General features: G+C 34.4%; 1 protein-coding gene across 1 annotated transcript; it reads left to right on the forward strand.

Moving 5' to 3' along the window:
- The first annotated feature begins 5,318 nt into the window (after positions 1–5,318).
- On the forward strand, positions 5,319–14,630 carry LOC117112508. The gene is made up of 3 exons (XM_033255595.1): positions 5,319–5,465; positions 7,680–7,724; positions 8,909–14,630. The coding sequence occupies exons 1-3, from the start codon at positions 5,363–5,365 to the stop codon at positions 13,834–13,836; spliced, it is 5,076 nt and encodes a 1,691-aa protein (XP_033111486.1). The 5' UTR covers positions 5,319–5,362; the 3' UTR covers positions 13,837–14,630.
- The last annotated feature ends 23 nt before the right edge of the window (positions 14,631–14,653 follow it).

Below are 14,653 nucleotides of genomic sequence, written 5' to 3' on the forward strand. Positions count from 1 at the left end.
TTTATGACTTGGTGTAATACCCCCCCCCCCCCATATAGAAAACAATATGACATATAGGGCTTATTATATTATTAATATAGGCCACACACGTGTGTTTGAAACTAAAATATAAGCATTTTCATCGTGGTTTTACTTATTACAATTCATAGGCCTGTTCTTTCGCCATCATTACACATTGAGGCCCTTCAGGCCCGACCATTCAGGCCCCGAAACCTTGACTCAGAAATACCGAAATGGTGTCCGGCTGGGGATAGTTTCACCTGTATATATATAATAATAATACACTACAGCCAACCATACAAATTTGTCTCGGTTCTTTTTATGTTACTGATTGTCTTGAGTGAGTACAGTATGATACAACTTCCAAAGTGCTATAAGACATACCGTACAGTACTTCTTATTTCTTAAAATCAATAAAAAAGAAAGAATAATCTACAGGGCCGGCTGTTATTACAGTAAATAGGGCTTATGTGTGTATACATACATAACAATTTTTACAAAATAAGTAGTTGCATACGAATTTTCCATGAATCGATGAATCCCAAAAAGAAAGGGGGTCCGGGGGTTCTTCCCCAGGAAAAATTTGATTCCTAGAAGGCGGGAAATGAGATTTCCCGACTTCTGAGGTGTCTTTTAAATTAAAGTCATTAAAAAATACTTCAGAAGTCGGGAAATCTCATTGTCCACCATTTAGAAATCAACATTTTCCCGGGAAGAACTCGAACCTCCCTTTCTCTGGGTTCATTGATTCATTATAATAATTTTCAAGAGGGGAACACCTTGAATTTTGAAGAACTTAAAAGTAATTAAGTTCTTCAAAATTCAAGGTTTTCCACTCTAAAAAACGGTCAAATAATTTTTTCCCATTGTTATTACAGTAAATAGGCCTTATGTTTGTATACATACATAAAAAAAGATTGAGTAAGTTGCATACGTAGTTTTTCCATGAATCGATAAATCCCAAAAAGAAAGGGGGGAGGTAGGTCCTGCTGTTCTTCCCCGGGAAATTTTTGATTCCTAGGTGGCGGGAAATGAGCTTTCCCGACTTCTATGGTGTCTTTTAATGACTTTTAAATTCTTCAAAATTCAAGGTCCCCCCCCCCCCTTGAAAATGATTCAATTAATCAATGAACTCCAAAGATAAAAGGGGTCCGGGTTCCCCCGGAAAAATTCCGATTTCTAGATGGCGGGAGATGAGCTTAACTGACTTCTGAAATGTCTTTTAATGACTTTTAAAGTTCTTCAAAATTCAAAGTTTTCCCCTCTTAAAAAGGTCAGGTAAATTTTTCTCATTTTTTATTTTATGTGTGTATACATACATAAACAAATGAGTAGTTGCATGCGTATTCTTTTTTCCTTGAATCGATAAATCCCAAAAAGAAAGGGTGGTCCGGGGGTTCTCCCCGGGAAAATTTTGATTCCTAGATGGCGAGAATTGAGCTTTCCCGACATTTGAAGTGTGTTTTAATGAATTTTATGTTCTTCAAAATTCTAATTTTCTAATAGCAACAAAAAAAAAAATCAGCTCACGGGTCCTGAAAAGGTAGGTCTAGAATTCCTTTCTTTTCCCCCTTTTTTTGTTGCCCAAGGGAGGGTTCAGGACCCGACTCCCTCCCCCAGATCCGCCAATGTGAATTGCGAGAAAATGTAACTCGGTCGGGTACTGGATAAACATTGTCTTTCTCATTCTTCTCCTCCTTCTTCCCTCCTTTTTTATTGCATTTCCGATCATACAAAAATCTCCAGACATTATATATTTTTCGCCGCTTCCGCCGGCCATGTTGTTAACCATTGAACTTGACTGAAACGCTGCGGCGCACTACTCTGACAGGCAAATACTCGGCGAGTAAGCCTATGCACCGGGAAATCAGTATAATGGTTATATTTATTTTTGTTGTGGCAAAATTTGCATGGCCGGCGGAACCGGGGGGGGGGGGCACACTTTTTGGCAAAACATATATTATGTCTGGAGATTTTGTATGATCGGAAAGAAATGCAAGAAAAGAAAGAAGGAAGGAGGAGAAGGATGGAAAAGATAATGTTTATCCGGTCCCCGACCGAGTTACATTTTCTCGCAACTCATATAGGCGGACCTTGGGAAGGGGGTCATGGGTCCTGATCCCTCCTTTGGGCAACAAAAATATAAAAAAAATTGTAGACCTACCTTTTCAGGACCCGTGAGCTGTATTTTTTTTTTTTTTATGTTACAAGAAAATTAGAATTTTGAAGAACATAAAAGTCATTAAAAGACCACCCTTTCTTTTTCGGATTTATCGATTCATGGAAAAAAGAATATGCATGCAACTACTCATTTACGTATTTATGTATGTATTTTTTTTTAATTTTTTTTTTAATTTGGGTTCAGTCATTCATTATTATAATTTTTAAGAGGGGAAAACCTTGAATTTTGAAGAACTTAAAAGTAATTAAAATACACCTCAGAAGTCGGAAAAGCTCATTTCCCGCCTTCTAGGAATCAAAATTTTCCCGGGGGAGAACCGGACCCTGCCTTTTCTTTGGAGCTTATCAATTCATTGAAAAAAGAATACGTATGCAACTACTCATTTTTTTTAATGTATGTATACACACATAACCGGTCAATTTACTGTAATAAGAATGAGAAAGTTTATCTGACCGTTTTCAATGGGGAGGGGGGTGGAACCTTGAATTTTGAAGAACAAAGTCATTAGACACCTAGACACCTTCGACCTTCGACCCCTCCCCTACTTTTTGGCAGAAAATATATGTCTATGCAGATTTGTGTATGATCGGAAAGAAATGCAAGAAAATCTAAGAGGGAAGAAGGAGGAGAGGGAGGGAAGAGAGTGTTTATCCAGTCCCTGACAGAGTTACATTTTCTCGCAATTCACATTGGCGGATTTGGGGGTCAGGGGGTCAGGGGGTCTTGACCCCTCTCCCTTGTGCCAAAAAAAAGAAAGAAAAACATGTTCTAGACCTAATTTTTCAGGACCCATGTGCTGAATTTTTTTTTTTGTTTTTTTGTTTTTTTTGTTACAATAAGATAATTAGAAGTCGGGAAAGCTCAGTTCCTGCCATCTAGGAATCAAAATTTCCACCAAACCCCCTTTCTTTTTGGGATTTATCAATTCATGTAAACAGAATACGTATGCAATTACTCAATTTTTTTTAAATGTATGTATACACAAGGCCTATGTACTGTAATAAGAATGAGAAGAATTTACCTGACCGTTTTCAAGAGGGGAAAGCCTTGAATCTTGAAGAACTTAAAAATCATAGAAAGCTGGTAAATACTCGACAAAACAAAATGGATGCATAGTTACCGCGATACACGCTGTGTAATCAAGGCTGCTTCGGATTGTGGCAGTATGGGTTTTTCGTAAAAAAATGTTTTCATCCAGTTTTTGAATTCTGTTAGCCTACAAAATTATTTTTTGGCTTCAATGTGGGTCAATATTATAATTTTTATTTTCTGAAATTTAATCAAATATATATATTAACACAAATGCTGTTGCTAAACTGACCAATCGGCCATATTTTTTTGGTCACGTGGATAACGCTGATTAACGTATTCTGGTTACGTTAATTTCCGTTGTCAACGAAGTCTATTTTACGAACCAGTCGAATGAAAATAATACTCAACGAAAATTCGTACTCAACGAAATCGACCAGTCGGATACGGCCATTTACATCTTACTGTATTCCCAAGTTTTTAAGTTATATTGAAAATTCTGTATCTTACCCATTTAAAAAAAAATATCCTTTCAGTGCCTTAGCAAAATCAGTTGTACAACATAATTAATACGTATGTGCCTTCGGAACCTGGATTTAAACTTATAAAATTTATCATGTTGTGCTTGTTGAAATGTAATCCATCATGGATTATATAGATTGATTATTTTTCCATGTAAAGGGAAAAAAATATATTGTTAAATTTTGAAAATGTTACTTTGTATCTTTATTTAAGATGATAAAAATATACATTTAGTATAATTTAATGGAATTATTTTTCATTTGTTATTTATATTTGTTGCCTGAAAAAGGTCCATCAGTAATGCAAATAGCAGATTTTACCAAGAAAGATGCAGATTCTAAACCCATAGTGCATGGTAAGATACTGGAAAAGAAACAAAAACTTGAACACATAGGATCATACACCTCAAACACCTTCTCAAACATAGGTCTTAATGAAGTAATTTGTGTAAAAAAATGTTGCCTGCAGAGCAATCTACTCTGGCCCACAATAAGAAGAATAAAAAATAAATATATATGTCGGACAAATTAATGTAATAATCATTTAAAGAATAGTTTTCCAATAAACTAAAGACCAAAAATCAAACCCTTATACTATGTGCTTTAAATTTTACAGGCAGACAGCTCAAGGATGGTTTAAATGTGGTGAGCATAATAATAGAGCTAAAAATATAATTCATTTAGTGCGAAAAAACTTTGTCCGGTCCTATTTTGCCTACTATGCTTAAAAGACAATCCACATCTTTGTAAGGGGCAACCCCACTTACATCTTCAAGTTTGTTACCCACCATCTATCCACAAGCACCCAAGATTGATTATCTGGGCTCTAGCTAAGTTTGACATACTTTATCATAGACTTTTAAAACAATCCTGCTGAAAATTTCTAGATAACCACACCATTATGGCACTTTTTTAATAATGTACTGGCCGGTCTTGCAACTTAAATTGCTGGTGGAAGTGGGGTGGTGTTGGTTTTCACTGTTCATGGTGGTCTTGGTTAGTTTTAGATTGTTTATTGTATCGTTATCTGTTTTTGTATCTCAATATGCTAACGGAGTTTGTTTAAATGGGTAAACTTTTAAACTATTTTTTTTTTTGTAGTTTCTCATTTTTTTCTCCTTTTTATGTTAATAGAAGCTCCAGGATTGTGTGCTATATAATATGATATATGATTATTTTATTATTGTTATTATTATTAATAATAATCGTGATCTGCAGGCTGCGATTTACCTACAGTATGTTTGCTCTATGCACTTTGTATTGTATTCTTGTTGTTGGACAAAACAGCTATTATAGAAGGTATAATGTTGCAGTTTTTAACCAATTTACACAAAGGGAGAATGTTAACCTGATCATTTGATCAAAACCCAGAGCTTACTGCTGTGCCACATCTTACCTCATGGAAAGAACTGTTGATGAGGAAAATAGTTATGATCTTGTCAGTTTGCAAAATGCTTAGAAAACATTGTCTTTGTTTTTGCTATAAGTAGTATATATTTGCACAGTAATAAAAGCAGCAGCTATAGTTTTTTTCGGGAAAAGTGGTATTTCTTATTCTTAACATCTTTATAATTTGTTGTCAGATATTTCTATCGAAAGACATAGCAAGATCGACAGCATTGTAGGATCAATGAACCAAGGAGTTTTTGTGTCTGGCCAATCACATGTTGGAAATGTTGCCATTAATCCAATTGCCAAAACTTTTGTTCAAGCAACAGTTCAACAACCTACAGGTAGGCAGGGTTTATTTTCTATACAATGTGTAAATAAGTTATTGAAACCAAATATAGAGGTTAAAGTCATTAAGCATATTGGCTGGCATGCTTTCATAGACCACAACATGACAAAATGTGCAAATTGAGTTGTTTTCATTGATGAAATCTCAGACTGCCTTCGACAATCAACAGTTAGCGTCGCCTCATAAGCGCTCCCACAAAGAGTAGATGGATTCGTTGGCTGAAGTTTGAAAAAACACAATTAAAACAAGCATACAATCATAATTCTTTATCAATATTTAAATCTCACTTTATAGAATAATTATTATTGTACGATGAAACATACATAAAATAACCTCAACCCGATACATACTACTATTCATTCATTTTCATTTCACTCTTTATTTCGGTATTCATATCCATAGAAATACTGTATATACATAAATACAAGACCCTAGCAGGCTATACGAATGAAAAAGAATCATGAGTAAACATTTTTCAAGCACACTAATTTGTATGTTAGTTTATGTTATGGAAATTATTAGGGGAAACCTGTATACATGTTTTCACTCCTATGTTATCTATTGTCTCACGGAAAACAGTGCTGATGGATATCACCAAGCACAGCAACTTAAAGTTATATGTGTTAAGAAATCTCATTTAATCAAATATTCTGGAAGTGACTTCTTCCAACTTGCAAACCCTGTTGTAGGCCTAATTAACTGATTTATGGTTATTCAAGTAAATGTACTATAGTGAATACAACAAACAGAAATGATGATGCTAAAATAAATACAACCTAATAAATTAGGCCTAATAATAAATAACTGATATTTTCCTAATTATACTATGAACACTACTAATTATTATGTCACAATCTCATTCTTGTTTTTTGTTTTTTTCGTTCATATTTTTATAATGATTGCTAGAATTTCATTGCTAGACTTTTCTTTTTACATTGTGGACTTGTGATTATGTAAAGACTTGATTGTATTGCTATCTTGTTTTTTGTCCTTTTGCTTATTTTAATTTTAATTTTCTTTTTATCTGTCTTTTTTATGTTCATTATTGACATATGATTGTAAGCTCACAGGTTTGCCCTTTGGGGTTGATGTGAGACTGTTTTTATACCGAAATAAATAAATAAATAATAAATAAATAATTACTATATGAGTAGGATTAACTGGGTGTGTGATACAGGAGCCCCTGTCTATGTCTTCACCAACACCCCTGTTATGAAATGGATTATTCCTTTGTTAATGGTATTTTTTCCTACTGGCATTATTTGTGGCATAGACGAGCCAAACCAGTCACTCATCACAAATCCTGTTTGAGAGATATTGGCCAAAACATGCTGGAATGTCAAATTTTTTTGAAATCTATTTTATTGCACTAAACTAACCTTTATATACCTATACATCATGCTGCGCTGTTATTTCTCCCATTTTCAATTTTAAAACAACAATTTTCAATGACTTGATGATGGTTTATGCTTAAGAAACACCCAAAATCATGAACTTTGAAGGCTGATTTCTCAAATATTGTTCTCTTATAAAACAGTTGGGTGTTTAGACACCTGTAACTTTTTAAGGAAATGTCGTATTTAAATGATTTTTATAGCTCTCATTTTACTATTGAACGCTGTATTAATAACTAAAAAATCGATTTTTACGGCGAGTGACTAGTCTTGCTTGTCTTTTTCACATTTCTTACACCCGTTACAAGGGTAATGGAGACTGATTTTTAATTCTTAGTCATTTCAATAATATTACTGTATTCAACCTGTTCTATCTGGAAAATTTCCATATGTAAATGTAATTGTAGCTAGTCTCATATCAATAAAAGGGTTCATGGTAAAAGCGTCCTCATCGTAGCCCTGATAATGCTAATTCTACCACAACCACATGTAAGGTCAAGTCAACATCTACTTGTATATCATCATGCATGCCATCTGATGGACCTGGCAGAGTACAGTGATTGTGCTAGAAACTGTGTCCAGCTCTGGCTGAAACGAAGTATTAGCAAATGTGTGGACGTGATAAAAAGAACTGTATAAAAAAAAAAAAAGGAAAAAAAACTTTCCTTGCTGCTGCCAAATTTAACTTTCATTTTACTGATTTTGAGGTAGTTTCTATTATTTAAAATTGAGCCAAGAGTTCATGTAAAAAGTGTTTATTTATGTTTATTTCAAGATATACATGTTCAAAGATCCTCATATTCTCATATTTACAGAAGAACAAAGGGAAGAACAGCTGAACAATCAGGCTAAAGAAAAAGGTATTGGAAGATGAATAGTTTATTTAAAGCACCTTAACACCGATAAACAAAGTGGTTGTACATTCATTGACCATTATTAGACCGACACCACCACTAAACTTTTTGTGAGTTTTTGTGTCCAAAGGCCAGCTCAGACAGCGTCGTACGATGCAGCTCGACACGATTTGTTGTCGCGTTGGGTCTGTGTGAGTTAAACACAGACGCGATGGTTCGCGTGGGGGCAGTCGCGTCGTAGAATTTTAAACATGTTTAGTATTTCTCACGACTGCTCAAGACTCTCCCTGACGATGAATGGCGTCAGGCTGTGTCATACGACACTGTCTGAGTTAGCCTTTATGGTATGATACTTGTCAGCATTTTCAGCGACAAGCTGCAGGTTCAAATCTTGCCAGAGACGCTATTTTGTTTGTGTTTTGGATGTAAACAACCGCAGTGTTTTACATGGAGATTGCTATTGCGGCCTTCCCTTGTTATTGATGTATTATCATAATTCCCAATAAACTATACTAAATTTATTGGAAATTAAACTTGAGAATTTTGCCTTAATGGTTTGCTAAAGACATACTGGCCACAAACACTGAGATTTTTTGAGAAATGTTAAGCCTAGGCCCCTGCATAATCTATCCCCTGTTTAGGTATGCATAAGAGTTTTCGACCTGCGAACTAAAGCTACGATTTTAAGGCTAGCTAAGGTTTCCTAATTTCACAGTATACAATGCTAGGAGAATGTAAATAAACAATTTTGAACAATCGTATTGCCTTTCCTTGCCATATATTTCTCGCATTAACAGTGGGTGGTTGTTTCACAACCATAAAATTATCTTTTCCTCTACTTTCACACTAATCATACAGTAATGTTATCCATGGTATACCCAAGTTATGTCATGTGACTGGCTGTAAACAAACATCACCGAATCTGTCTATTCAAATCCAACTAATTCATTCTCAACCTTATTTGCACGTGCACAGTTGAACAGCACTACTTCTTATTGTATGGCAAATAACACTGAGATCAATATGGTATACCCTGTTCCTATGAGCATTATAAGACAGGATTTTCTTTAAAATATTTTATAAATAAATCTTGGTACATAGAGATAAACTTTAAACTGGCTGTATTATAATATAATATATATTTAATAAATTTTATGTCTCCATTATGTGAATGTATATTTCTTTTTCAGGGCCTTCATTGTTGAATGATTTACAGCTTCAGTTAAAGAATCAGTATAAACGGGCGACTTTTACCGAGTTCACTCCATCTCAGTGGTCAAAACACAAAATAGATATACAAGATCTCTTCACTGATATGATAATGTTTCAGAACCCAAATTCAGGTAATGAGAAGAAAGCAAAAGAGATTAAAATTGATGACATTGCAACACCCTATAAGAAAAAAAAAGATGGTACTAATGATCCTAAGAGGATTCTGATCCAAGGGGAGCTTGGAAATGGGAAGACAACTTTGATGAAAAGACTTGCTCGTTCTTGGGCTGATGATCCCAACAAAGGTGTCTTTGGTGAAAAAATCGTCTTTTTCCTGGAATTAAAGAACATGCAAAAGAAAAGTTTTCTTGAAAATGCTATAGAGATTGGCCTGTCTAATCTTGAAAAGTTAATGTCAAAGAATGTATTGCAGCGAGTGATCATACAAAATGATGAAAAGTTTGTGTTCTTATGTGATGGATATGATGAGCTATTTTCAGGTGTGAGATCAGAGTTTGAAGGAGTATTTAAAAGAAAGGAGTTAAGTGAAAGTGTCCTAGTTGTAACAACAAGGCCTGATAATATGGATGAATTAGTTAAAGTCTGTGAATCACACATCAAAATTAGAGGATTCAAACCTGAACGACAAGATGAGTACATAGACAAATTCTTTAAGGAAGTTGACCCGGACCAAGGACAAAATCTGATCAAATTAAGAAATGACAATCAGTACAGACATATCTTTGAGATGGCCAGAACACCACTATTTCTCTTCTATCTTTGTACATTGTGGAAGGTCAAAGGCCAGGTGCCCTCCACTGTAATAGAACTTTATCGAGAATTGTTGGTTTGCAAGGTAAATCAATTCCTTGGCAAACAAGAAAAAAGAAAAATTGATAATTTTTCTGAAATTAATCTTGAACATTTTGATGCAATGTTGTATGTTGGAAGAGTTACCTTAAATGGTTTATTTGAGAACCGATTGAACATCAAGCAAAACGAATTAACTGATGAGAAACAAACATCAGTTGCATCTAAACTAGGGTTGATTTTTGAAGAAACAAATGTTTCTGAACTCCATCACATGAAAAGCTACACTACAACTCATAAGTCTGAATCTGAATTTTTAGCAAGTCTGTATGTTGCTGAAACTATGAAGAAAAAGTCCAAAAGTGACATAGATCAGACAGTAAAGAGAATGTTGAGTACTTCAGAATTATCCCAAGTTTGTAAGTTCACTGTAGCTCTTCTTGGTGATGAAGCTCATTTGTTTATGGACTACTTTCCTCTTGAAGACTTCAAGAGTAGTGCTCTAGCAGATCTACTAGATGAATGTCCAAAGGGTGAAGTTGAAATTGTTAAGGATTCAATAAAAGAACGTATGAATGAAGTGAAGCATGTTACCATTAAGTCTCAGACTGGTTTGAAAATTGTGGAGGAATTGAACAACTTTAAGGAAGCAGTCACATGTACCTTAGACACTACTTCTGCAAATATTTGTGGATCTGATATACCTAAAGCTCTCTATTCGATGACTGCCTTATCATCCTTGACATGGCATGGTATAATTGATGAGACTTTAGAAAATTTCCCCATTTTTGGATCTAGTACTCTTGAAAGTCTATCAAAGATATCTCTCCAGGGAAAACTAACCAAGACAAATTCTTGCAGGAATCTAGGGAGTTTTCTTTACAATTTAAAAGCTATGGAGACATTGGATTTGCCAGTAATATCATATGGACCAGGCTTATATACGTTTGTGTCTGCGATGTATGGTCATCGTTGTTCAGGTGATGATCCTTCTTGTAGGCCTCAAAGTTATTTCAACAAAATGACAACCCTAACATTTGTACTAAAAAGGACATTCAGTAAAGGACAACGGAATAGTGGTTATGCTTATTTGGTCAGTAGAATAATGGCATTGTGTCCTTCTCTAAACACGGTAAATACTCATGAGACAAATGATGAATTTGAATTTCATCTCTTTATGATCCTTACAAAAGTGGAAGCATTCAGAGACAGACAGAAGCCAGAGGTCACCACACACAACACTCGAGATCTTGAATCCCATGCATCTATAACATTGCCAACAAATGATAACAAAAATTGTGTTTCAATTTTGTTTAGAAAAAGAATTGGAATTGGAATAAATTCTAGATCTACATCAACGACTTTATCTTTACATATTGCAGCTCATCGGGTTGATTATAAACTACAACTTAAGCGTTGTCAGCTAATGTCAATGCCAGTCCAAATTCTCTCATATTATCTAGATACAGATGTATCAGAGAGTCTGCATCTCTCTTGGTATCAAGATTTTCTTCCACGGAAAGAACGAAACTTTGAAGAACTTAAGTTTATTTCACAGTTAATGGTTAAACACAAAAGACTTGAATCACTTTCATTACCTTGTGAAGCTCTGAACAAAGATCAAATTCCATCAGAAAAGAAGTGGGTGGTAAAACACCTTGAGTTTACTTGTAAAGATATAAATCCTCGAAAGGACAAATGTAAAGAACATATGACACAGATATCTGGATACCTCTTACATATCAGCTCTATTAAAACTCTAACAATACCTCCCTTTCGGGATGCTTTTATTAATCTTGGAGTCCTATCAACAACTGAGACCCCACTAGATTTTCTTAAATTGTTGATCTCTGGATCTCAAACACCTTGTGATGAACTTAGTTTTGAATTACTTGCCCGATTAATTGGTCAGTTACCAGAACCCTGGTTCAACCAACTGGATGCAGATCGGGAAGGAACCATCTCGTTTTCATTACCAACGAAACGTGAATATAAAGGTAATGGATCTAAATATACTGTAACTCGAATCAAAGATGGTTTACAAGGAAAGACAAATTGTACTATGATATCATTCTGTTTTGGTTTAAGAGGTCTAGCATCATGTCGTATTATACAACTTGTTGAGCAGTTGAGAAAGGAAAGATTACATGTAGATAAATTTTTTATCTTTCCTGGTTTAATGTTTGCTAATCCATATGCCCTTCATATTATATTTGGATTAGAAAAAGTAAATGAAATCAAAATGGTTTTATTTAACAATAAAACTTATGCTGATCTGCATGAGCTGCACATGGTTAAGAATAATTCACTGAAAGTTTTTTATCTGTCTGGAGAGGAACTGATTTCATATGTGAAAAATGTATCTGGAAGTGTCCCTGTTGTAAGGCAGCATTACCTATCAAATGTAAAACTGAACCAAGTGGATAAAAAGAAAGTGACAGACTTATCGACAGTCATTCCGAACGACTCTGATGTTCTAGTTTTTAGGATTGTTGATTATTTTGATAGCCCTGGAGTTGTAGATAAAATGGTAAGATCATGTGATCAAAGTAGTATCAGCTGTAGAAATGTCAAGTCACTAACATTTGAAAATAAAATTTTGCTGAAAGGTACTCAAGCAGTAACTGTATTAAAGGGTTTTCCAAATCTCCAAAAGTTAGATCTATCTGGTTTGCAAGATGTAAAACCTTTTTTTGAAGAAATTCTCAATGAAAAAATACTGTCCAGAGAAATATTGACAGAATTTTGTCTTGGTGATTGCAACTTGAATTTCTCAAACTCTGGAACATTGATTGCCAAGTTACTTCTCAGTTTCAGGAATCTGCAGGTGTTCAAGGTTACACCTATTGAAAACAAGATGTCTGCATCTGTTTTTATGGAAATGGTTCTTCACCTAGACTGTCAAATAGATAGTATTCATAAACACCTTCGGGTATTAAGTTTTGGAGAGCTCAAATTTGAAGGAGTCGATGCTGATAAAGTGGGTAACATGTTCGGTCGGCTGCTTTTCCAATTTCCAGAGCTTCAAAGCCTTGATATGTCTATGTTTAGGACTGGGAAATCATCTCTGCATTCCTTTATTACAACACTTATTGAACATCATGAAGATGAAACAGTTACCTATAAACTTGGCTTAAGACACCTTGATTTGTCTGGTCATAATTTCAAATCAGGAGAGATGGCACGGTTTTTGAAAGCTGTGAAAGTGCTTCCGAAATTATCTGAACTACGCCTAGAAATGTGTCGAATTTATGACAATCCTGGATGCTTACTGGAAAGGATATGTAAATTTTCCAGGATTGATCTCTCCCGTTGCCATTTTAAAAACGCAGATCACAAGAAAATATTTGTTGCTCAGGTTCTCCGTTCTGCAACAATTGATACAAAATTACGATTGGTGACATCAAATGAAGGTTTCCTTAATAGCCTTGGAGAAGAACTTTTATCATCTGGTATTAAAAGTGCTCTTGGGTATCTTGATCTTAGTAACTCAAAACTGCCTAATGTGAACTTTAAAGTCCTGGTGTTATCTCTGACCCAACTTAAAACTCTAATACTTAAGGATTGTGATATTGATGCAGATGTTCTCGGGAGACTTGTAACTGCTATTAAAAATGACAGATGTACTTTTGCTTCAGGACTTACGACATTGGATATGTCATCCTCAAAGTTTAATGAACCAGCGTCAGGAGATCATTTGGCATCTGTACTGGAGATATTTCCAGAATTACAGATACTGAGGTTATCAAGTTGTCACATTACAGAAGCAGTAATGGAAAAATTTTTGATGGAGCTAAAAAGAAAATGTAATTTGGAACTTCGTCTTAGAAGTCTTGTCCTACTGGACAATGACATTACAAGTTTGGATACCGTTACCTTGCAGGTCGCAAGGTACTTACCTCTTGACTGCAAATTAAAGGTTACCAGTTCTAAGATAAATGTGGATGCTTCTGCCATTATTCTTCAACATTCTTATTTTGATTTGGATAGTGACAATGATGGTAATATATTTGTAGATTATGACATCTCTGACAACGACGACGATGACGACTCTGATGAGGAAAACGTCAAAGATGATTATGATAATTTCTTGTAATCTGATCATATAGAACATCTACTTTATTCATATTGTTTTGGCCAATTCAATAAGCTACAGTATATCAACTATTAATTTTATTGGCTCATCAAAGACAGTTCTGTATATCGTTAAGAGGAAGGTAATGATAATTTTCGGGTGATTATGAAATTAACGATTCATTATAATGTACAGATTTGGCAAAGAGCAGTTTTAGAAACTGCTGTTATCTATTTCCGGAAAAGTAAACTTAAACGTAGAATATTTTTACATATTGATGTTCTAATATACGTCTTTTGATAATTACTTTTGGAGGCCTAATAAAATAACTTTAAATTTATTCACAATTGCTATTTAAAAAAATGATATTATGAGAGTGTGTATAAAACGGACTTATCTGATAAATTTTGCGATTTGAAAATTCCTTAGTTTTTCATTAATATTATAACATTAACTTAATTCAAGGCTTCTCCAAGCTATTACTGTTTTTCTGTCGGTTACATGGAAAATATTCTATTAGTAGACTGAAAAATTACTGCTGTATTATCATTGATTGTAATTTTTTATTGAATTATAACTCTACTTAAGAATATACCATACATTCAATGTAAATTACTCATGGAACAATAGAACTTAAGAATATTTTACATTCCAGGTATTTCTCTTTTTAAATGTTCATGTAATAATAGTACTGTAAATATATTGCTGAACTGTCTGATGACTAGAACCTTCCACTCCATTTAAATCGATTTAATAATGTTAATTATGTAAAATAAACCTATTATAGATTTGCAAAACTTAGAAGTGACTTTTACAAAAACTACCCTGCCTTAACATT

The sequence above is a fragment of the Anneissia japonica genome, unplaced genomic scaffold (genome assembly GCF_011630105.1).
Source record: "Anneissia japonica isolate Jap-2015-1 unplaced genomic scaffold, ASM1163010v1 scaffold45359_len33376_cov120, whole genome shotgun sequence".
In the NCBI taxonomy this organism is placed as follows: domain Eukaryota; kingdom Metazoa; phylum Echinodermata; class Crinoidea; order Comatulida; family Comatulidae; genus Anneissia; species Anneissia japonica.